Genomic DNA, 22,203 nt, shown 5'->3' with positions numbered 1-22,203 from the left:
TCAACTCTCCTGTTTACACCAAAACTGTCCGTCGGGAGCTCCACAGGGTCAATGTACATGGCCGGGCTGCTATAGCCAAACCTTTGGTCACTCTTGCCAATGCCAAACGTCAGTTTCAATGGTGCCAGCAGCGAAAATCTTGGGCTGTGGACAATGTGAAACACGTATTGTTCTCTGATGAGTCCACCTTCACTGTCTTTCCCACATCCGGGAGAGTTACGGTGTGGAGAAGCCCCAAAGAAGCGTACCACCCAGACTGTTGCATGCCCAGAGTGAAGCATGGGGGTGGATCAGTGATGGTTTGGGCTGCAATATCATGGCATTCCCTAGGCCCGATACTTGTGCTAGATGGGCGCGTCACTGCCAAGGACTAGGGTTAGAACCATTCTGGAGGACCATGTGCACCCAATGGTTCAAACATTGTATCCTGAAGGTGGTGCCATGTATCAGGATGATAATGCACCAATACACACAGCAAGACTGGTGACAGAGTGGTTTGATGAACATGAAAGTGAAGTTGAACATCTCCCATGGCCTGCACAGTCACCAGATCTAAATATTATTGAGCCACTTTGGGGTGTTTTGGAGGAGCGAGTCAGGAAACGTTTTCCTCCACCAGCATCACGTAGTGACCTGGCCACTATTCTGCAAGAAGAATGGCTCAAAATCCCTCTGGCCACTGTGCAGGACTTGTATCCGTCATTCCCAAGACGAATTGATGCTGTATTGGCCGCAAAAGGAGGCCCTACACCATACTAATGAATTATTGTGGTCTAAAACCAGGCGTTTCAGTTTCATTGTCCAACCCCTGTAAGATCACTGTAGTATATTAGAGGAATAGAACATGTCCGGTTCTAGAAATAGATCCTAAAATAGCATCAATTTGGCGCTAAAACATTGTCCATTTTTTAACAACACAAAAAGAATTACAGCAACATGAGCACTAGCATCTTTTTTTAAAAAAAGTCATTTCCTGTGATCTTATTCCATGAAATGATGATGCTGGTGATCCTCCCAGTTTCTCCATTTCTAAAAATATAAGATCTGAGAAATTTCTTCTTTCAGTATGCTAATCATCTTTGCGGTATCAGGCGATGACTAGCGTGCTGTTTAACGTTGGTTCGTGTCAAGCGGGAGGAACAAAAGCGCAGAGCCGTAAGTAGGTCAGGGCTCCGATACAACACGAGACGTGATGTGATGAAGAGAGACGTTGTCCGAGGCCATCCCACACCCCGCTGTCTCTCTAATTAAGTCAAAGCCGCTCGCTGACGATAGCAGCGACACAAATACAGAGACGCTGTGCTTGTGTTTGTTTCTTTCCCCTCTCTCTCTTTCTCTTTATCTCTTTCAAGGCTGTCCTCCACCCCGCTGTCTCTCCATTTAACTCGAGCCTTTGTGAAACTGTACTACGGTGATATTCGTCTCTGTCTAAGCCTCTTTTTCTTGCGTAGTTTCCCGTTAGCTTCGATCCGTTTGGGAAACGGATTGTGTTAGGTTTCTGTTTATACCACTGCAAGCAGTGATTAAGGGGGCCAAGCACCTGTTGACAAAAAAACCATCAGCACTTGTTCCTTTATGACATTTATATTACATCAAAGCGAAGATATTGCCTCACTTCCTGTTTTTGGATTGGTTAATAGACTTCCAACGTAACATCTTTTTCGCTTAGATCAGGATTCTTTGGCTTTAGTTTTAGAATCTGATATTTAGTTCCTCATCTAATCAATCAGATCTGAGGTTTGTTTGTTTATTTTTGCCTATTTGTTTGTTCACAATTACACAGTTTCCTATTTAACACTCACGTCATCTCTTGCGGACCTGTTCAAGCTGGATCACGACATCCAGCTTGAACAGGTCCGCATTCAAAGTTTTAAATTTCATGCTAACACCACTGTCGGGTGACTAGCTGAGCAGAGTCTCAGGTGTGTAAAGTAACATCACTGCAAAAATAGCACAATCCTACAAATTAGCACCACGATCACTGAACGTTTATTCGACCTAACGGACCTCTGTAACGAGAGAGAAATATTAAGCGAATGATATGATGTCCCAAAGCAACCTTAACTCCATAAACATCCATCATTACACAGCAAATATCTGTAGCCGAGGCCGATTCATGTGCAGTCTTGTCTGACCGAAGGTAATTACACACAGGACGCCTGATAAAAGGCTACAGAAAGAACTCTAGATTGTAATTTGAATTGTAGTTAAAGAGTCGGGTTTGGGCTCCCGCCACCCGAGTCACTCCCGTCTCTCATTGTGCTGTTTGTGTGCGTGATACTCCGAGCTTAAGCGTCTAATCCTGGCTGTTTCCCATCGTCAACAATGGAAATGAGACACAATGCGGACGAGCGCTCCATTGTGATGACGACTCCGAGGTTATCCGAGTCCCACGGAGCGTCCGAAACAAAGCAAAACACAGATAAACCCGCGTGATTTGAAAAAAAATATTATTTATTTTACTGCGTCGCAGCCCTGCGGAGATGAAAGAGCTCGAAAACACGAGGAGAGGGCGTTTCTCTCAGCATGCTCTCCGTTCTGTTCCTCTGCAGACGAGCGGCGGGAGGTCGGCGCTCTCGGCCCCCGGCCGGCCCAGCCTGCTGGGACGTCGGCTCCTCTAATCCTCTCCAGGTCAGCTGATCAGATGTACTTGAGTTAGATTAGAGAGTCACGAGGAAGGCAAAGAGGATTTCATCCGTCTTCACTCAAGGCACCCAAGGCACGGTGAAATGGAGTTAAGCCCCACCCCTGAGCTTGAGAAATAGAAGTGCTGTTAAGAAATGTCTGATTCTCTGTGACAGACCAAATCACATCGATCGAATGCTTTATTGTTTCTATTGCAACAGCTTCTTCATATTGACGTGGACGGAGGGAGGAACCAGTTAATAAGGAGGAAAAAAAATCACAGATGATGGAGACATTTTCTGTAAGCAGACGTTAAAAAAAACACAGCACTAATTGTAATCTTAAACAGACAAAAGTTGCATTTATTTCATTAATACTTTTCTTTGTGTGCTCTGGAAGAAATCCGCTCCTAGCTCTCTCAACCTTTCTGCTTACTGAGATCAGATTCTATCCTTCGCCAGGAGAAGCTATTTAGCAGCTGTTTGTCACACACACTCCTCTCTCTGTGAAAGTGTTACGGTGTTAATGGCTCTTTTAAAACCGTCCCCTGTGATTCTGGCATTCGTGAGGGCTTTCTAAACGTGCCTGCGATGTTACTGACACCTGCTGGTAGCCGAGCGCCGAGGTGAGCGATCGAGACGAGATGTGTGCAACAGCCGGGGTTTTATATGCGGGGAGCGAAGGGCCGTCACGTGTGTTTTATTGCTCGTAAAAAGTTAAAGACGAGCCCTGTTTGAAAGGAGGAGGACGGGCGTGACCTCGATGGGTATGAGAGAGAGAGAGAGAGAGAGAGAGCGTTCGGGGACAGGTGTGAGTCTGATGGATTTATGGCAGAGAGAGAGATGGAGACAGAGAGACAGAAAGAAAGACCGAGAAAGAGACAGAGAGAGAGACGGATAGAGGGAGAATTAGACACAGAGATAGAGAGACCAAGAAAGAGAGACAGAGAGAGAAAGCGTTAAAGAGAATGACTCGTGAATTGAGCTAATTAGGCGTGAAGATAGACAGGAAGGGCGTAGTGGGATACAAAGTGTGTGTGTGTGTGTGTGTGTGTGTGTGTAAAAGAATGCAGCAGCAGGAGTTTGACCCTGAAGATGACTCATGCTGTCACTATGAGGTCTTCAATCCAACACACACAATTTAACACACGGCCCTCACACACTTGCGTCTTTAAAAAAAAATAATACATGATTCTGAACATTCTGGATGTGGGGGCACAAACTTTTGCACTCGGCTGTACAGCTTTGATGGGGGTGGGTTGTGTTGAAAGAACATTGGCAACTAAAAGAAATAATAAAATATATAGTGTTGTATTTACACTTAAAGCTGTGTGTGTGTGTGTGTTTGTGAGCGGGAAACAGGGTGTGTGACTCGGGTCACGATCTTCTCCAACCTCAGAGTTCTTCATCACGCTCAGATAGCGAGGTCAGGACACGTATGCCGAGAATGCAGTGTAACACGCACGCACGCACGCACACACACACACACACACACACCCACAGAGCTCGATGGAGCCACGCCCCCTCTCCAGCTTTATATACATCTATATATATAAGGTTTTACACTTTAGTCTTTTTTTTTATTCAGTGGATTCATCGTCTAATCATTCGTTTACATCATTTGAGAGAACATCATTTTATTATTATTAAATAATAATAATAAAAAAATCATCACATCATCTTAAACTTTCTTTAAGCTCCACCCACTTCACACTTCACAAAACGAGCTTATTTATTTGAATCATAAGTCTTTTTTATTTCCCTTGTTTTGGGTTTTTCCTCAGTGAGCCTTTCTGCTTCATTACATCCTTTCTTCGTGTTTTTTTTTGTCTCAGAGTTCCAGGACACGGGATTAGGTGTAATTTTCGGATTATCTCACGTCTCGAACCACCAGATTGCTCTGGGAGAATTCTGTGCACTAATACAGTTTGTCTGAACTGTAGGGATTACGCTGAAACCAGATGGTAATGGTGTAAATGCGTTCCTTCGGTGAAGAGCGGAGTAATCGGTGTCGTACACGCTGTACACACACGTCTAGATGGACGAATGCGTGGATGCCGGGCTTCAGAGCTGAGATTAACCGTGTTTCTGCTTTTTCATTTCAGCAGATTCCTCAAATTACGTCCGTCAGCTGGAGACGAAAGTCCGGATTTTGGAGGATGAAAACAAGCAGATTTTCTCCCAGGTGAGAGATGATGTACACCTACACACGTAAACCAATCGGGCGTAATGTTATGACCACTGAGAGGTGAAGTGAATAACACTGATGATCTCCTCATCATGGCACCTGTTGGGATATATTAGGCATATATTAGGCATATATTAGGCACTGTCTATATTAGACAGTGGGTGGGATATATTAGGCAGCAAGTCAACATTTTGTCCTCAAAGTTGATGTGTTACAAGCAAGAAAAATGGACAAGCGTAAGGATTTGAGCGAGTTTGACGAATTGTGATGGCTAGACCACTGGATCAGAGCATCTCCAAAACTGCAGCTCTTGTGAAGTGTGTCTGCCGTGGTCAGTATCTATCAAAAGTATCCTTTAAGTCCTGTAAGTACCCTATAAAGTACCCATGGAGGCCCCACATCGCAACTTACATGACTTAAAGGATCTGCTGCTAACATCTCGGTACCAGATTCCACAGCACACCTTCAGGGATCTAGTGGAGTCCATGCCTAAACGGGTCAGGGCTGTTTTGGCAGCAAAAGGGGGACCAGCACAATATTAGGCAGGTGGTCATAATGTTATGCCTGATCGGTGTACACACACACACACACGCATATGTAATGATTAGCCACGTTACACTCGTGCATTTGAGGTTTCGAAAATGAAGGAAATTTTCTTCTTCTTCTTATTTGATCACACATTTCAAAAGAAAACTTGGCGTCAGAAACACCGCAGCATGACAGACGACTCGGAGAAATGGTTTTAATGGAAACTCTATGGATTCCAGAATCCACTGGAACTCCAGTACGGCCGCAGTATGGCCACAAGTGAAGAGAAACGGAATTAACCCCCGAGTCGCTGGTTTTCACGTGCGACCAAAAGCCTGAAAAGCGTTAGATTGATGTGTATTTTAAACCACAGCGCTGCTGGATTCTCGATTCTGATTGGTCAGACGTTTCACAGGTTTAGATGGTTTCTTCAGGACGTTTATAGCTGCTATAATGAACTTGTTCCACAGAACAAAAAATTAAAAATTGTAATCCTAGGCTGTGGTATAAAACTTACTTTCTAGAACAGCACACCATTAAGAGATGCACTCTTTACTCAGTATACAGAAGAAGATAAATTCAGGCAACATCTCGAGGTTCCAGGAAACATGCCGCTGTTTTATTTCTAGAGCTGGACACCGGTCGAGTGGAGTGAGTTAAGAAGCAGCCAGTAACAATAAAAAGAGACGGACGATCTCAATCCTCACGGAGAGTTGGAAAGGAAAAAAATATTTTTTAATACAAACACACACACACACTGTACAAACATACACTTTTAAGCTGCAGTAATCCCACAGAGCGAACAGAGAGATGTTTTCCAACCCAACAACAACCAGAGCAGGTTTCGGAGGGGGGAAAAAAAAGCGAGATGGACAGGATAATTACACGGGTGTTATTAACCGAGACAAGAAATCCTCCAGCTCGTAAAAGGCAGATCAGATACAGATCATCTTCAAGTCTTCAGGGAGAATATTTCATTAGATAGATAACATCCAGTGCTAAATTGCTTTGGGAGCAGACATCACGGAGTCTTGTGCTGCGTTTGAGGTCTGTTTGGAGATCGTCACGACGTCCTGAGCGGATTAGCCGCGGACAGGTGAAGCTGGGATATGGCTCGCGGTTTATAAGGCGTGACCAGACTCTTCTTCTCAGGTCCATAACTCAACGTCTTTTGAGCTTTTAACCTTCTGAACTCGTATTGATGTGACTGCTGACGGGTCACACAGTAAAAAAAAAGGGGTCGAGTTGATAGAAAAAACAGCGAGGTAGACGATCCAGATAAATGGAGCGTATAAAACTACAGAAGAAAAAGTGTTTTGCTTTCAATGGAAAGATATCACGATGATGTCTTGTGTGAAAAATTCCCTCAGTCATCGAGCAACAGTACGAGGAGGATTTCTGTCCATGGACACGAGCTCCTATACCTCGATTTCAACCCAGCAGGCCGTCCGAAGCTTATGAGCTTTCCAAACACGTAGAGCAAACCAGGCATGTACAATTAGGAAAAGTGATTATTCTGCCTTTTTTTATTAAAATTTGTGGTCAGCTAGTAACAAGTCCTGACCCTTAAACATCTTTTTCTTGGTAATGAGACTTTGAAGTCGGCTCAGGATGCCAATACTTCTGGAACCGACTGTGTGTTAGGATAAAACTGTATATAAACAAGTTTATGAACCAGATTGTTAGCTTCTTAGCTGCGATTATTTGTTATCTTCTCTACATCAGATCTGGATCAATCAGTGTTTCTAGTTTCTGGACCGACTTCAGACTTGCGATGCTTTCCCCAGCAGCCAGAATTCATCAGTAATAAATTCAGTTTCTTCTTAATGACTCGTGAGGTCTTGAGGGCAGTTTTTATCGACTTGAGTCGATATCAGCTCTGATCAAACATCCAATAATGAGACGGACAAGCTGAGACTGTCCTCCAGGGCGCGTTTTCGAAAAAAGATGTCCATCCATTCTTCTGTCTAAAAAATCATCAGAATATCAGAGAAATATCCCAGGATAGTGTTTTATGATATTTGCAAATGATCGAGGGATTTGATTTAAGGGCATGAACAGTAATTACACAGATTACAGCTCATTTGGGACAGGCTGTAGGAAAACTGCTGGATTTTTATGTGCCATGGGTTTCTGTAGGACTACATAAAAATTATGAAATGTATATAATATAAAAGACCAGCTATTTTCCAGTGGAATCTCAAACCTCTGTGAAGACCAGAAGAAGAAGATTGGACGGAACTAGGAAACTGATCTAGATGGCCATTTTTTTCAAACCAGAAACTGAATTTTTTTTTTTTTTCAATTTAAAAACAATTTTTATATATTAATATATTATTAAATACTGAAATATTTTAGCCATCGTTTAAACTAGGCAGTGATTTTTTTTTGTACAATTTAAATACTGTTTTTTTTATATACTAAAATATTATTAAATATTAAAATATTTTTAGACATCGTTCGTAATTTTTTTTAACTTTAATTTTTTTAATTAAATTTTTTTAATTAAAATTTTTTTTTATTTACTAATATATTATTAAATACTGAAATATGTTTAGCCATCTTTCAATCTAAGAAGTTATTTTTTTTTTTTACAATTTAAAAACAATTTTTATATATTAATATATCATTAAATACTGAAATATTTTTAGCCATCTTTCAATCTAAGAAGTTATTTTATTTTTTTTTTTTTACAATTTAAAAACAATTTTTATATATTAATATATCATTAAATACTGAAATATTTTTAGCCATGGTTCAAATCAGGAAGTGATTTTTTTAAATACAATTTTTATATACTAATATATTATTAAATACTAAAATATTTGTTGTCATTGTTCAACCTAGTAGATTATTTATTTATTTAGTTATTTTTACAATCTAAAAGCTATTTTTATATATTAATATATTATTAAATACTGAAATATTTTTACCCATTGTTCAAACCAGGAAGTTAATTTTTATACAGTTTTTCACATTTTCAATATTTAAATTTTTGTCCAATTTAAATACAATTTAATATATTATTAAATACTTTTAAATATGTTTTAATTAATTAATTTAAATACAAAGCATTGAATAAAACAGTTCAGGATGTGTTGGGAAATGAATCAGCGACACAGCACACGACACCTGAAGTGTTTTATTCCACTTATAGCGCCGCTATTTGTCAATAATGTTGTATTTATTGACAAAAAAATTTACTTTTTGAAGACGTACTGACCATTCCAAAGCTCTGACCCTGGAGAATTTAACAGTGCTATAGTTCTGCATGTGTGTGTGTGTGTGTGTGTGTGTGTTTCATCATCTGTTCCAGTCACTTTTATTAACTGTTTACGTGTGTGTGTGTGTGTGTGTTAGGGAAGCGTTGGCGATCTGAAGACGTTGAAGAAAGGCTTGTCGCTGTATCACTCCGAGTCGCAGCTCTCTGCACTTTCCAAGCAGCAAGACGCCTTACAGAATGTACGTATGGACTTCACTCGCTCTGGGCTTTTTTTTTTTTTCCTTTCTGACCTCGGAATATTTTCGGAATATTTCGCGCTGCATGGCAGGAGTAAATCACGTTTAAAAAAAATCACATCATGTCTTTATTGCTTTGCTGAAATGTGGAAAAAAAGATGAGTAGTTGAGAGTTTGATCTTTCAGGTGATTTCCTGTCTCTGCAGGAGGACAGTGTGTCTCAGAGATCAGAGCCCTGGAGCTGACCTTCAGAAAGCAGGCTATTAAATGAACTGGGATCACGTAAGCCTGTAACTTCAGAACTGTGTATAAACAGGCGTATGCGCATCTCAGAGCACCGGGTTCTCCTTTCTCTTAAAGTACACAGATTGATGCAGCTGTCTAAATATTAAATCATACCCTACTGCCCTAGGTTGTGGGTTCGAACCCTGATGTAATGTAGAGCAGTGTTGTTGCTGTGTGGTCATGAAGGTCTGGCTTTCTTCTTCGAAAGTTTGCGTACCTTTTAACATCACTCATTCTCCAAAGGCTTTCCACTACATGTTGGATCGTAGCTGTGGGGATTAGTGTTCGTTCATTCATTCTACAAGAGCATTAGTGAGATCAGGCTCTGATGTTAGGATGTTGTGGAGACTCCAGTTCCAGATGTTTAGGAGACTCTGGTTCCAGATGTTGGGATGTTGAGGAGACTCCAGTTCCATATGTTGGGATATTTAGGAGACTCCAGTTCCAGATCTTGGGATGTTGAGGAGACTCCAGTTCCATATGTTGGGATATTTAGGAGACTCCAGTTCCAGATCTTGGGATGTTGAGGAGACTCCAGTTCCATATGTTGGGATATTTAGGAGACTCCAGTTCCAGATCTTGGGATGTTGAGGAGACTCCAGTTCCATATGTTGGGATATTTAGGAGACTCCAGTTCCAGATCTTGGGATGTTGAGGAGACTCCAGTTCCAGTTCATCCCAGAGGTGTTGTGTGGGGTTGAGTCATGGCTCTGTGCAGGACACTCGAGATCTTCCACTCTCACTCCAACCTTCACCTTCACTTCACGGAGTGGAGCTCAGGGACTTTGTGCACTCTATACAATTCTGTACTATTGTGCTTCCAACTTTGTGAAGAACCTCACGTGGATGTGATGGACAGGGGTGCACATACTTTTGGACATTCAGTGCATGTGGAGAAATGAGGTGTGTCCTACCTCACTGGTGCTCATTAGCCGTTGTCATCGTGTGTCAGTGGTGATATAGTGTTCTCTGATTGGTTGAGAAGGTTTTTGGTATGTACGCAATCTTACACCAAGTATAATTAGCAATGAAGGTGCAATTTTATTTAGCTAGACCTGACTTCACTCTACTGCCCCCTGCTGTTCTGGAGAGTTAATTAATTTCACTAAAGACTAAAGACACGAGGATTGAGTCATCCTGGACTGCAGTCAGCGTGTTGTATCACGACCCTGTGATGTTTTCCGAGCTTCATAAAAGTCCTTACCGTGACGCTTTCTCCTTTCAAAGGAAATACGTGTTAGCCTTCCTGGATTACGATAGGAATATAAAATTAATTGAGAAATAATTTGGTTCAAATTCTTGATTTTTTTTGGGGGAGCTCTTTAAACCCAGACAGTTTTGACAGTCTCATGCTAGCTTGTCCTTTTCCAAGTGACACTAACCTGCACCGCTGTGTAAACATCTCTCTGTAATAACTCGCAGCAATAAAACGTCTGCGCGTGAGACTATTTAGCTTTTCCTTCTCTTCATACCTCCAGCCTCCATCGGCTGCTGCACACGGCTTAACGAGACGGAGCATGAAATGAACATTTCTTTATTTAGACCGTCTTCCTCTCTCCTTCATCACCGCCCACTCCATCTCTCTCTCTCTCTCTCTCTTTTCATCTCTCTCTTGCTTTCTTTTCTTTCCCCTGAGGTACTTTTCTTTATCCTCCGCCTCTTCTCCTTAGAAAAAAAAGGTCACGATCAGCCTCGTGGATGTTAACCCCCTCCGCGGAGCTCCCCAGTTTTAGCTAATCAGAGTGCTCAGTGGCCGTGACGGGCGAAATCAGCACTCTGGGCCTCGTTCTATGGGAGATCTCAATTCGAACCTGGTACCTTTCATCCAGAGGGGTTATTTCAGGTTGCCTGGATACCTGGGTTTAACAAGTAGATGTATAATAATAATAAATCTTAAATCTGTCCACATTTTCTTATGTTTAATTAAAACGTGTTCTGTACCTCAGGGGTTTCTTCAGTACATTTCCTGATTTTTCTCTTCCTTGCTTTTCTCTCTTTATCTCTTCCTTCCTTGCTTCCTTCCTTCCTTCCTTCTCTCCTTCTCACTTCTTTCTTTCTTTCTTTCTTTCTTTTTTTGTCTGATGAAGATGACCATGATGGTCATTCAGTATCTCTGGGATTCTTTAATATATTTTCTGGTTATTTCTGTAAATACCGTACAAGGTAAATAAATCAGACTAAAATCCTGTGTTAGGATAGATAAATAAATAAACAGGATAATAAATCGGGTGTTTCAATCCTCAGACTAGAATGGAAACACCCGACATTCTTAAAATAAACCTTAACAGGTCTGTGAACAAACCTCCAGACCTCCTGCATTAATAATGGAACAAGCCTGAGCACTGTTGGAGTGCTGACCGGAGGAACAGGAGGATCAGAGAGAATCAGACGCTCACACTGACCTCATACTGATCGCTTCACTGCTGGAGCTCACAGGAGAATGTTACACAACACTTCCTCTTCCTTTTCCACTTCCTCTTCCTCTTCCTTCAGCGTGTGTTCACACAAATACGGAGCTCCAGAGAAGTGTTTTACTCACATGGGACAATGTAGCACACAAATAAGTTCTTTCTTTCTTTCTTTCTTTCTTTCTTTCTTTCTTTCTTTCTTTCTTTCTTTCTTTCTTTCTTTCTTTCTTTCTTTCTTTCTTTCTTTCTTTCTTTCTTTCTTTCTTTCTTTTTCTTTCTTTCTTTCTTTCTTTCTTTCTTTCTACTCTCCCAATTTTTTCTTTTTTCTTCCTTCCTTCCTTCCTTCCTTCCTTCCTTCCTTCCTTCCTTCCTTCCTTCCTTCCTTCAGTTCTTTCTTTATTTCTTTATTTCTTTCTTTCTTTCTTTCTGAAGACAGCCATGATGGACAGCTAGAAATCTCTCTATTTTTCTGTATCTCTCTCTCTTTTCCTTCCTTCCTTCCTTCCTTCCTTCCTTCCTTCAGTTCTTTCTTTCTTTCTTTCGAACACGGCCGTGTTGGACAGCCAGAATTACCTCTTTAGTTTTCTGGATCTCTCTCTCTTGTCCTTCCTTCCTTTATACTTTCCTAATTTTCTTTCTTTTTCCTTCCTCCATCTCTCACTCTTTTCCATCTAAGTTACACAGATGATTCCGTCACAGTTTTATTTTAAAGACACATTTATTTATAGTTTATTTATCTTGTAGCCTCATTGCTCTGACACTGCTGCAGCAGATCGTCCATCTCCTCTTTCTCTGCTCACACGTCCTGCATGACTCCAGAGACGCCGTATTTCTCACCTGAGGTTTAATTCAGTCAGACTGGATTAGCTGTGCAGAGCTCGTGGTCTCTCTTAACAGGGGATTACATCCACCAAGGTTTTTTTATATTCCTCGATAAGCCTGTTGAAGACGGAAGTGGCTCAGAGGTCAGACTCTTCCGGATTTATCTGGCGCTCAGAGCACCGCCTGGTCATCGTAGGTCTGTCTGTTTGTTTTGTGAGGATTTGTGTTAGCTTGTGTGTAGCATCTCGCTCATCAGTGTTTTAACGGTTAATGCGTCGTTCAGGGTTTAAAGCTGGATCTGGGAGGCCATCCAGACCAAATGGAGGCTTTCAGATGAATGATTAGGATATGATCTAGTTGGAAATATGGAAATTTTCTCTTCAGCCACTGTGTGTGTGTGTGTGTGTGTGTGTATTGTGATGTCACAACGTATGGCCGATGGAGACGATGAAAATGATGATGTTTCCAGAGAAGCTCAGCTGTCCGGAAGCTTGTAGAAACACTAATCCTGTGTAATTAAATGTTCCCTCTGTGCCACTCACACACGTGCTGCCCGTGGCACAGCTCCAGATGTGGACACAGCAGCAGCGCAGCATGATTATTATTTAATCTTCACACTATTATTTTGTGTGCATTGCACTTCTGCATTTCCATTCCATCGTACTTACTGTACTAACAGACAGATATCACCCTCGAGAACGACGCCATCTACCTCGCAAGGAATGTTTTGGTTTGGCCCACTGGAGTGGACTGAAGCTGCAGCGTCTGTTTCTAAAACATTTGCCATGATAAACCTCAGACAGAAAGGAGACATTTAAAGCTAAACCTTACACTAGGAATGCAAAGTAATGTGGTCCTGTGTACATCCTAATTGGTTAAATTTCATTCTCCAGCTTTAAATTGGTGCACATTATGACCTGAAATGTACTAGAGTGTATTGGAGTGAAGTATAGTAGATTTACTAAAATATTGTGAGGTCTATTTCTATATTTTATTAAAATAGTGAGATGATAATATAGTGTATTTGCTTCCCTGTAATACAGAGAAGTGATTATAATTGCTGCTACATTGAAGTATAGCGGAGTGTAATGTAGTTAAGGACTGGATAGTAAATTTACTGTACTGTAGTATAGCGGAGTATAACATTGTGGGCAATGGATTGTACTGTAGTATAGTGAAGTATGTAGTGTATTGAGTGTGGCATATTTATAGTAAATTTATTGTACTGTAGTATAGTGGAAAATATAGTTGAGTATTGGCAATGGATAGTGGAGCATATAGTTGAGAATGGCCTCTAGGAAGTAAATCTACTGTACTGTACTATAGTGGAGTATATTTGAGTATGGTTTCTGGATAGTAAATTTCTATACTATAGTATAGTGGAGTATATAGTTGAGTATGGGTAATGGATGATAAATAAACTGTACTGTAGTATAGTGGAGTATATAGTTGAGTATGGGTAATGGATGATAAATAAACTGTACTGTAGTATAGTGGAGTATATTTGAGTGTTACCTCTTGAATATATTGTACTGTAGTATAGTGGGGTAATATAGTATAGTAGTACTGGATTATAAATGTAAAGGACTGTATATGAGCTTTTGTGGAGTTTTGATGATTAGCTCCTTGATGGTAAGATTGGCGTAATGGGTTCAACAGTAACACCTTTTTCAATTAATAGGAATTAGAACATGGCCCCTAAGCTGCGAGCTGCCCCCGGGCTGTAAATGTGATCAGCCTCGTGCCCGTGGGCGTATCCATGTCAGTAGTGTGTGACATGCACACGGTTCCAGCCCGATGTGAGCGTTCTGGCGACTGTAAATGAGCAGCGCAGGCTGAAAGCGAGGAGCTACTCCTGTTCAGCGCTCTGCTCGCGGCCCCCGCTGCTGGAATGCGGGTTCGATTGTTGTGGATTTAACGCTAGAACGATAGTCAAAAGGCTGTGTCTAAACAGGGCCTCGCCAGGCCTAACCCATTCAAAGGACTCATTGTTGACGAGCTCAGTGCGATGAGAGCCGCTCTGGCAAAGATGAGCTCTGAGACGGTTTAACCCTTCAGAAAAACAGGCCTGACTTATTCCAATAACACACCTCCTCTCTGATAATATGACTGTAACACTAGCAGCCATGACTCAGTGTGTGTTTGTCTCCACAGGGCACCGCTCGACTCCCCGGTGGAGATCTGCCCTCGCCCATCACTCCCTACATAACATCTGCTCAGAAACCAGAGGCTCTGGTTCATGCCATGAAGGTAAATTCTTCACATGTAAGACTATTTATCTCCTACTCACTTCACAGAAAGTTTATTTTAACATGCGCTTATGAACATTCCTAGTGCAGATTGCATGCACATGTAGTCCAGTCCAAATTTATGTGCATATACGAAGAGGTGTGTTTATCCTGTCAGTAATTTTAAAAGTCCATGGTAGCGTATTGGTTTTTTTTTTATTATGTTTGTCTCAGCAACATCCTTCAAACGTTCTTATTAACACTTAACAGAAGGCGAGAAGAATAATTTAATATATAATAGTAATAATAATAATAATAATAATATAAACTGGTTTGTATGCAAACAAGAAAAAAAAGTAAAGAGAGAAAATGTTGTGAAAGAACAGCATGAGGCACCACCAGAAATCAGAGAAGTAATCAGAAGGACAAAGGGAAACTCTCAGCATGATGCTGCCACCAACATGCTTCACTGCAGGGGTTAGTGTGGATGAGCAGTGTTGGGTTTCTGCCAAATGTTTGTACTTATGCCAGAAAAGTTCATTTTGGTCTCATCAGACAAGAAGGATTGTCTGTTCTGCATAGAGAATCTGAGATATTGTTGGGGGGGGGGCTACATACACTATATTGCCAAAAGTTTTGGGACACCCCTCTAGATCATTGAATTCAGGAGTTGGACTCAGCCCCTTAGTTCCAGTGAAATGAACTCTTAATGCTTCAGCGTATCAAGCATTTTGGACAATTTCATGCTCTTTGTGGGAACAGTTTTGGGATCACCTCTTCCTGTTCCAACATGTCTGCACACCAGTGACCAAAGCAAGGTCCATAAAGACATGGATGAGAGAGTTTGGTGTGGAGGAACTTGAATGGCCTGCACAGAGTCCTGACCTAAACCCCATAGAACACCTTTGGGATGAATTAGAGCAGAGACTGAGAGCCTGTCAGGACAGTCAAGTTCCTCCACACCAAACTCACTCATCCATGTCTTTATGGACCTTGCTTTGTGCACTGCTGTGCAGTCATGTTGGAACAGGAAGGGGTCATCCCCAAACTGTTCCCACAAAGTTGGGAGCATGAAATTGTCCAAAATGTTTAAGCATTAAGAGTTCCTTTCACTGGAACTAAGGGGCTGAGCCCAACCCCTGAAAAACAACACCTGAATGCAATGATTTGGAGGGGTGTCCTAATACTTTTGGCAATATAGTGTATGTTTGCAAACTAATGTTAGCTATGCTTGGTGGATTTAGGGATCTGCCACATTCTGACTACTGCAACTCTTACCCTTTTTTTTTCTTTCTTTCAGGTATTGGAGGTCCATGAGAACCTGGACAGAAAGATTCCTGAGGACTACGAGGAGGATCTCAGTGAGAAAGAGAAAGCGATCGTGAGGGAAATGTGTAACGTAAGTCATTATACTAGAGGTGAAGAACGTGGGTTTGTTTTCTGTCATAAAACGGCATGTACAATCCCTCGGTCCTCGTTATGGTCCACACCCCAACCCCAACCTCATCCGTAGCTCATTTACTCCTTAACAAGTCCTTCATGAGGTGCATTGAGTGCTTACTCCCACACAGCAAGTGGGAACACACCGCTCTAATGAATATGCATTTATATAATCAGGAGCAGGCTATGCTTGAGAACCCAAATTTGTTCTCCTGTCAGATTTGCCCTGGCTTTGATTGAGGACAGCGTTTCAGTGACCCCACTGGCAGGACCTGGTTTTCATGCTGTTTTAAAAAAAAAAACAACAACAACAAACAAACAGAAAGAAAGGCTCTCTGTGGAGTTTATGGTGCAGCCGTCAGAGTAATTAAAATAACTTTAGAGCCGAGGACAATGTGGGTCTTTCGGGCTCCTCTGAGCTGTGGAGAATTGTAGGGCAGAAAAAGAACAAACAGAGCGGGGCATATTGGATAAGAACAGCACAGGGCAGAACACTGCATGACTGCCACTCTGCCAAGAGGAGGCCCACCATCAGAAAGGAAAATCAGAGAAACAACCGCAAGGACAGGAGGAACTCTCAACATGGTGCTACCACCATCATGCTTCACTGCAGGGGCCGGTGTTGATGAGCAGGTTTGGGTTTCTGCCAAATGTACAGCTTTTGTGCTAAGGCCCAGAAGTTTATTTTGGTCTCATCAGACAAGACAGACCTTTTCCCACATGTTTGCTGAGACGCCAACATGACTTCTGGCAAGCTTCAAGTCAGCCTCTTTTTATCGACTGTCCAGTCTCTACAGAATGGTTGTCCATTGAAGAGCTTCTTTTAGGGTATTAGATTACCTTTGGCCTTTCGGTTGCTTCTCGGTTCCCGAGTCCCAGGTGCCAACCAAGATCCTTGGTCTTTACGATGCTGTATTCTCTAACAAACACTATTGAGATCACCTGACACTCAAATTACACACAGATCGACTAATCATGTGACTTCTCCTTGCACCAGAATGAATTTAGGGGTTTTACAGCAGTGTAGGTGAATCTTTATGCAATCGCAATAGATTTATTTTTCTGAACTTACTGAGTTTCCCCTTTTAGTTCAATATTATAGACTATTCTGTGTAGATATAAATCCTGATGCACCAAATTAAGTCCGTTTCAGTTTCCAAGTTTGGAAAATGTCAAAGGAGGGTGAATATTTATTATATGCATTATATTTGTTTTTGGGACCGATTAGGGCAGATTGGGGCAGGTTTAGTAAGGGGGCCTCTTCTTTAAACCCGTGGGACTGGCGTGGACTGTGGGACCTGCCGAGCCGCACGGTTCCCTCACGGATAAGTGTGCACTCGAGGCCCTCTCGCCTGTCAAGGGCACAATCACAGAGATGACACACAGCTACAATGGGTCCTTTCTTCTCTCCACATACACTGAATCAACCCCCGCCGCCTACTCCACTGTCTCTGCAACAAAAGCAGTGTGTAACACCTCCCTCTTTTTTTCACTTTCTCTCTCTTTCTTTCTCCTTCTCTCTGTTTCTCTTCTTCTGTGTTCAGGTGGTGTGGCGGAAACTCGGCGATGCAGCGGGTTCCAAGCCGTCCATCCGGCAGCATCTCTCTGGAAACCAGTTTAAAGCCCCGATGTAGCCCTGGCCTCGGTCACCACACACCCACAAGCCAGTCCGTCCAGAACCAGCGGCACTTCAGTGCACTTCAGAAAGCAATCAGCGTACAAACCTGCACTCCTAAAGCTCCACGCCGGCAGCCATGTTTTAGCGTAAATTAGGGTCATGCAGAACTTTTTTTCTACTCACCCATCAAGGATTTAAGGCAGCTAGTGGCATCCGTTCCCATTCTAATGAACACCGAGATTAAACTTTTACACTCCGCCGGCAACGGAGCTGCTCCACTCAGTCATAAGTCATACGATCTACTTCAGGAGAACAAACAGTCACACCAAGGACGAAAGGAAACGAGACGTAGCAGTCCACCCTCTGTTCCACCTTACTCTAGAGAGGTTTACATGAGCACACGGCAGGACCGCTGCACCCCTTCTCGTCCGCTTCCATTTTTATGTTAGAAAGAAACCAGTCCGTGTTTTATACCCTGCGCATGAAAAACCGCTGTCTTTGGCTGGTGAGGACAAATGATTCTCTCAGATTAGTTCCCGTCTCACCGCATACAGCGACATCTATATCGACTTTTATTTTAGACCGATCTGACAATCGTTTGTAAATGATAAACTGTTAAAATCCTGAAGCTATAAGTACTTATGCAGTTAGTCCCTTTAACACCGGGTAATTCCGCTGGCTTGAGTAAAAGCACTTCTGTACTAACGAACGCTTTAGATCCAGCACAGACGTCTGAACCCGGGGTTTGTCTCGAATGCTGAATTGTGTCCGAGCAAAACAGGACGAGGTTTTAATGCCGTCTGAAAACACGTAGCCGTTTACGCCATATGTTCACACCCGCGAGCGAAAAAGAATCTATTGAACGACACTTGAATTGGGATTTTATTCAGTTCTATGCAATTTAGATGTGGACACGATACCATTGGCTCAAAGGGTTCCTCCGATTGAGAGATGTTACGGAGAAAAGCTCGGAAGGACGCTAGCTTTAGAAGCTCCTATTGTTTCTCATTGGAAATAAAGCAAACAAACAGGCCACACCCACAAGAGACGAGCTACGTAAAAGCGCTAACGCCCGTGTGAACGTAAGCTTAGCGCTCTCTAGGAAAACATTCCGTCATTCACGTACACGAGATTCAGCAGTCACGTGTGAAGAATTGCGCAGAAGAGGAAACATCTGCTGTTTAAAGGTGCGGTTTGTAATCTGTGAGAGTTTCCGTTCTGGTATATTTCAGCGATGGGTTACGAGGACCGTGTGTGAAATAGGAAAACGACGATTCGCGTCTCTTTTCTTTAGTTCCTGGTATTAACGTACTCTTTTCTGACCCTGAAATAGGCTCCGCCCCCAAGCGGAAAGGAGCTACGCAGGCCAGATTGTTCTCTTAAAAGCAAACTATTTGCAGCTTCACTCTGAGATTATGTTTATTTTCGGTCACAGCGCTCTGAAAATAACAAACCGCACCTTTAACGTCTCTCTGATGCGTGTGGAAGACGCGGTACTGCCAATAAAGACATTTGCTGCATTAGTACAGAGATAACCACAGCTGTAAAGTTCTTTTGCTCTAGATTTTTTTTTCTCTCAAAAGATAACGATCAACCCTGTGAGGGTTTAATTTCCGGCAGCTCAGGAAATTTTGCTCAGAACGAGTGCAGGGGCAGCGAGGAGAGCATCTGGTGGTCAGCGATAACTCCATCAGAGCGTCAGATCTTCCGAAAGATGCGTGTCTTTCTGTACACAGATACGGAGAAATGGCTATAAATATGAACAAAACACTGATATACGATATTATAAAGCTCGAATCTGAGAGGGAAAGTCCTTCAGTACGCAGATGAGACAGAGTCGGGGAGGAAACACTCCGGGACGCTCGCTGTTTAGAGGAAAGTAATCAACTTCCAGGTCATGTGACGCTGATTATTTTCCTCTAACTACACATCCTGAAGGTTTTTTTATTCCTCTTATACTACAGAAATTTCCACATTTTATTTATTAAACAACGACAACTTTTTATCCGTTTATTGGTACATTTCCGGGTTCTCACTAGCGTCACAGCAGCTGTCTTCCCTTCAGCATCCTCCTTCCTGAAAACCTGGAGACTCCTTCCTTCTTTCACGTCTTCTCTAACGTCTCCTTTTGGAAAAAACGTATCATTTTATCTTTGATGCACAGCGTCAAGTCTCTTCGTAAGCTGTTGCTATAGAAACGCATCAGTGCCTTCTAACCAATCAGGATCCAGGATGTAACAGCACTGCAGGTGCAGCCACCGAAATGAATTAGCACGCGCAGCGTAGCGTCTAAAATATCCCCAGAATCCTGTGTTTGCAGCCCGGAGGAAATAGTTTGACGTGAACGACTCGGACATTTCTGGAACATCGGCTCACACACACACACACACACACACAGTACAAGAGCACACAAGTAAGGAGGCAAGGAAGCATGAGCAAAGTTCCTAACCGAAGTACAACAAGATTTCAAGAAGCCATAATGGTTTTTGTATTTTAATTCCATTCTCCAAAGTCTGAAAGTTCAGGTTCTCAGAGCAGGTTATGGGAGCAGGTCTGATTTATAAACCCAGATGAATTTTATTGGGTTTGTTCTGGAGCCAAGATGCAGCAGGTGGCTTTTGGCAGGCTTGTGTTTTTGTTTTTATTCAGATTTTTCTGATATGTGACTGAACAAAAAACGAGCAGCAATCATTTGAAAGGAAAAAATATCCTTTCTATTTTCAGGTTTTTAGAATGAAATGCTCTGAAAGATGAGCTAGGGAAAGATTTCAACCATGTTTTAGGATTAAAAATGAGCTCCGGTCCATGTAGTGACTCTATTTGTTAATTTGAAAGCACAAAAACCAAATCTATAAATCCTGGATTTCCTGATTTTTCCCTTTCAAATGCACCGCTTGGTTCGTGAGCAAGGACATGACGTGACGTGATGACGTGAGGATGTCTGACTCCAGTCTGTGTTTGTGTGCCACCTGAGCAAACTGTTGTAGGAGAACTCGCTGTGTAAATACCTCTCTCCTGTAGAATACCTGTAACTAGCATGCTTTATAATTATAATAATTATTATTATTATTATTGTTATTTTTCATAAGAACTGTACTGTAGGTTTCATTTAGGAAATGAAACGCTGTTCGAGATGAAACTCAGTGCACTTCCTGTAGATGATTGAAAATAAAATGGACACTCTTTCTAACGCTGGGTCTGAACACACTTTGTGACTTTTAGAAAAGGATAAATGCAGAGAGGAAAACCGGGATAAAAAATAAATATAAAAGGTGCAATGGCGCCCCCTCCTGGAGATCCTTTTAAACACACGCTGTATTATAAGCTATTCTAAACTTTTATATTCTACACTTGATTGATAATGAAGAACTTAATATTAAAATTTAAGCAGCAGTTAAAAATTATTCATTTCATATGCATTTATTCTTATTGTTTTTGTTTGTTAAAAAAACTGAAGCGAATTCAAAAGGGAGAAAAATAACTTAAATGTCATTAAATCAAATAAAGTTCACTGCAAAATAATATGTTGATACCAGTTTTATTTACTTATTGTTACTGTAGCATAGAATTAAACATTAAATGAATTACACCCATTAGAAATGTGGTTATTTATTCTATTCTTAATGAGCTTTTTAAAAATAAATAAATAAATAGAAATAAATACTTATTTATATTACCTATATAAATATAAATTTCTATTTTCAACGTTTTAAATAAAAAAATACTTTCTCATTTATTTAACTACCAATTGCATATACATTTACATACATATACATTTAATCATTTGCAGTAATATGAATTATTAAAAACAATTTAAAATATATATATGTTTTATATATATATATAACTAAAAACAAATAAAAAAGTGAGAAAAAATGACAATTAGATAAATGTCCCAAAAAAGAAAATGTGAAAGCATTTAAAGAAGGAACACACCGTTTTATTTATTTTGGAATTGAGCCAGTATTTCTTTTATTTCATTATCTTTAATTAGCTAAATATTAATATTAATAATAATGTAATAATTATTATATATTTATATAACAATTTATTATATTATTATTGATAATTAAATATTTATATTATAATTATAAAATAATATTTTAATACTACTGCTACTACTAGTAATAATAATAATAATAATAATAATAATTATTATTATTATTATAAGAATAATCATAATAATAATATTTACCTAAATTATTACTAATATTTATTATAATTGTAAACTAATAATTATTCTGCATGGTATCTCCTACATATAATAAATAAGCGTAGAATATTATAGTGTAAATATTATGATATTACACTATTTTATATATTACATATTTTATATATATATATATATATATATAATGTATGTATGTATTATGTAATTTACTTATTAATTAATTTTTAATTACTAATATTTTACAAAACACGACCCTGGCCCAGAGTCTTGAGTTTATTTATTTCTGCAAATCACGCTCTTCAAAAGCATTGTCTCCTTTTATGGTCACTCGAGCACTTCTAATGTGAACGCGCGTTTGGGGCTGTATCTCAAATACCCTCATGCTCCCTATATCAGTGCACTACATAGGATATCGAATAACGGGTTACCTCC

At 40.8% G+C, this 22,203-nt stretch overlaps 1 protein-coding gene across 4 annotated transcripts in view; it reads left to right on the top strand.

Annotated features, from left to right (window-relative positions):
* ccdc85ca (coiled-coil domain containing 85C, a) overlaps nucleotides 1-20,790 on the top strand; it is a 42,928-nt gene extending 22,138 nt beyond the window's left edge. Inside the window, exons 3-7 of one of the 4 annotated variants that reach the window (XM_058399207.1) lie at nucleotides 4,733-4,809; nucleotides 8,701-8,802; nucleotides 14,469-14,564; nucleotides 15,843-15,941; nucleotides 17,527-20,790. In XM_058399207.1, the coding sequence (XP_058255190.1) occupies nucleotides 4,733-4,809; nucleotides 8,701-8,802; nucleotides 14,469-14,564; nucleotides 15,843-15,941; nucleotides 17,527-17,616 (464 nt within the window). In that variant the 3' untranslated portion in view covers nucleotides 17,617-20,790. Of the gene's footprint in view, nucleotides 1-4,729; nucleotides 4,810-8,700; nucleotides 8,803-14,468; nucleotides 14,565-15,842; nucleotides 15,942-17,526 lie in introns of all 4 variants that reach the window. The other 3 variants (XM_058399206.1, XM_058399209.1, XM_058399208.1) reach the window with 3 other exon arrangements.
* The last annotated feature ends 1,413 nt before the right edge of the window (nucleotides 20,791-22,203 follow it).

The sequence above is a fragment of the Hemibagrus wyckioides genome, linkage group LG09 (genome assembly GCF_019097595.1).
Source record: "Hemibagrus wyckioides isolate EC202008001 linkage group LG09, SWU_Hwy_1.0, whole genome shotgun sequence".
Lineage (NCBI taxonomy): Eukaryota > Metazoa > Chordata > Actinopteri > Siluriformes > Bagridae > Hemibagrus > Hemibagrus wyckioides.
The sequence above is the reverse complement of the archived record's forward strand: the minus strand, read 5'-3'. Positions and strand labels throughout refer to the sequence as shown.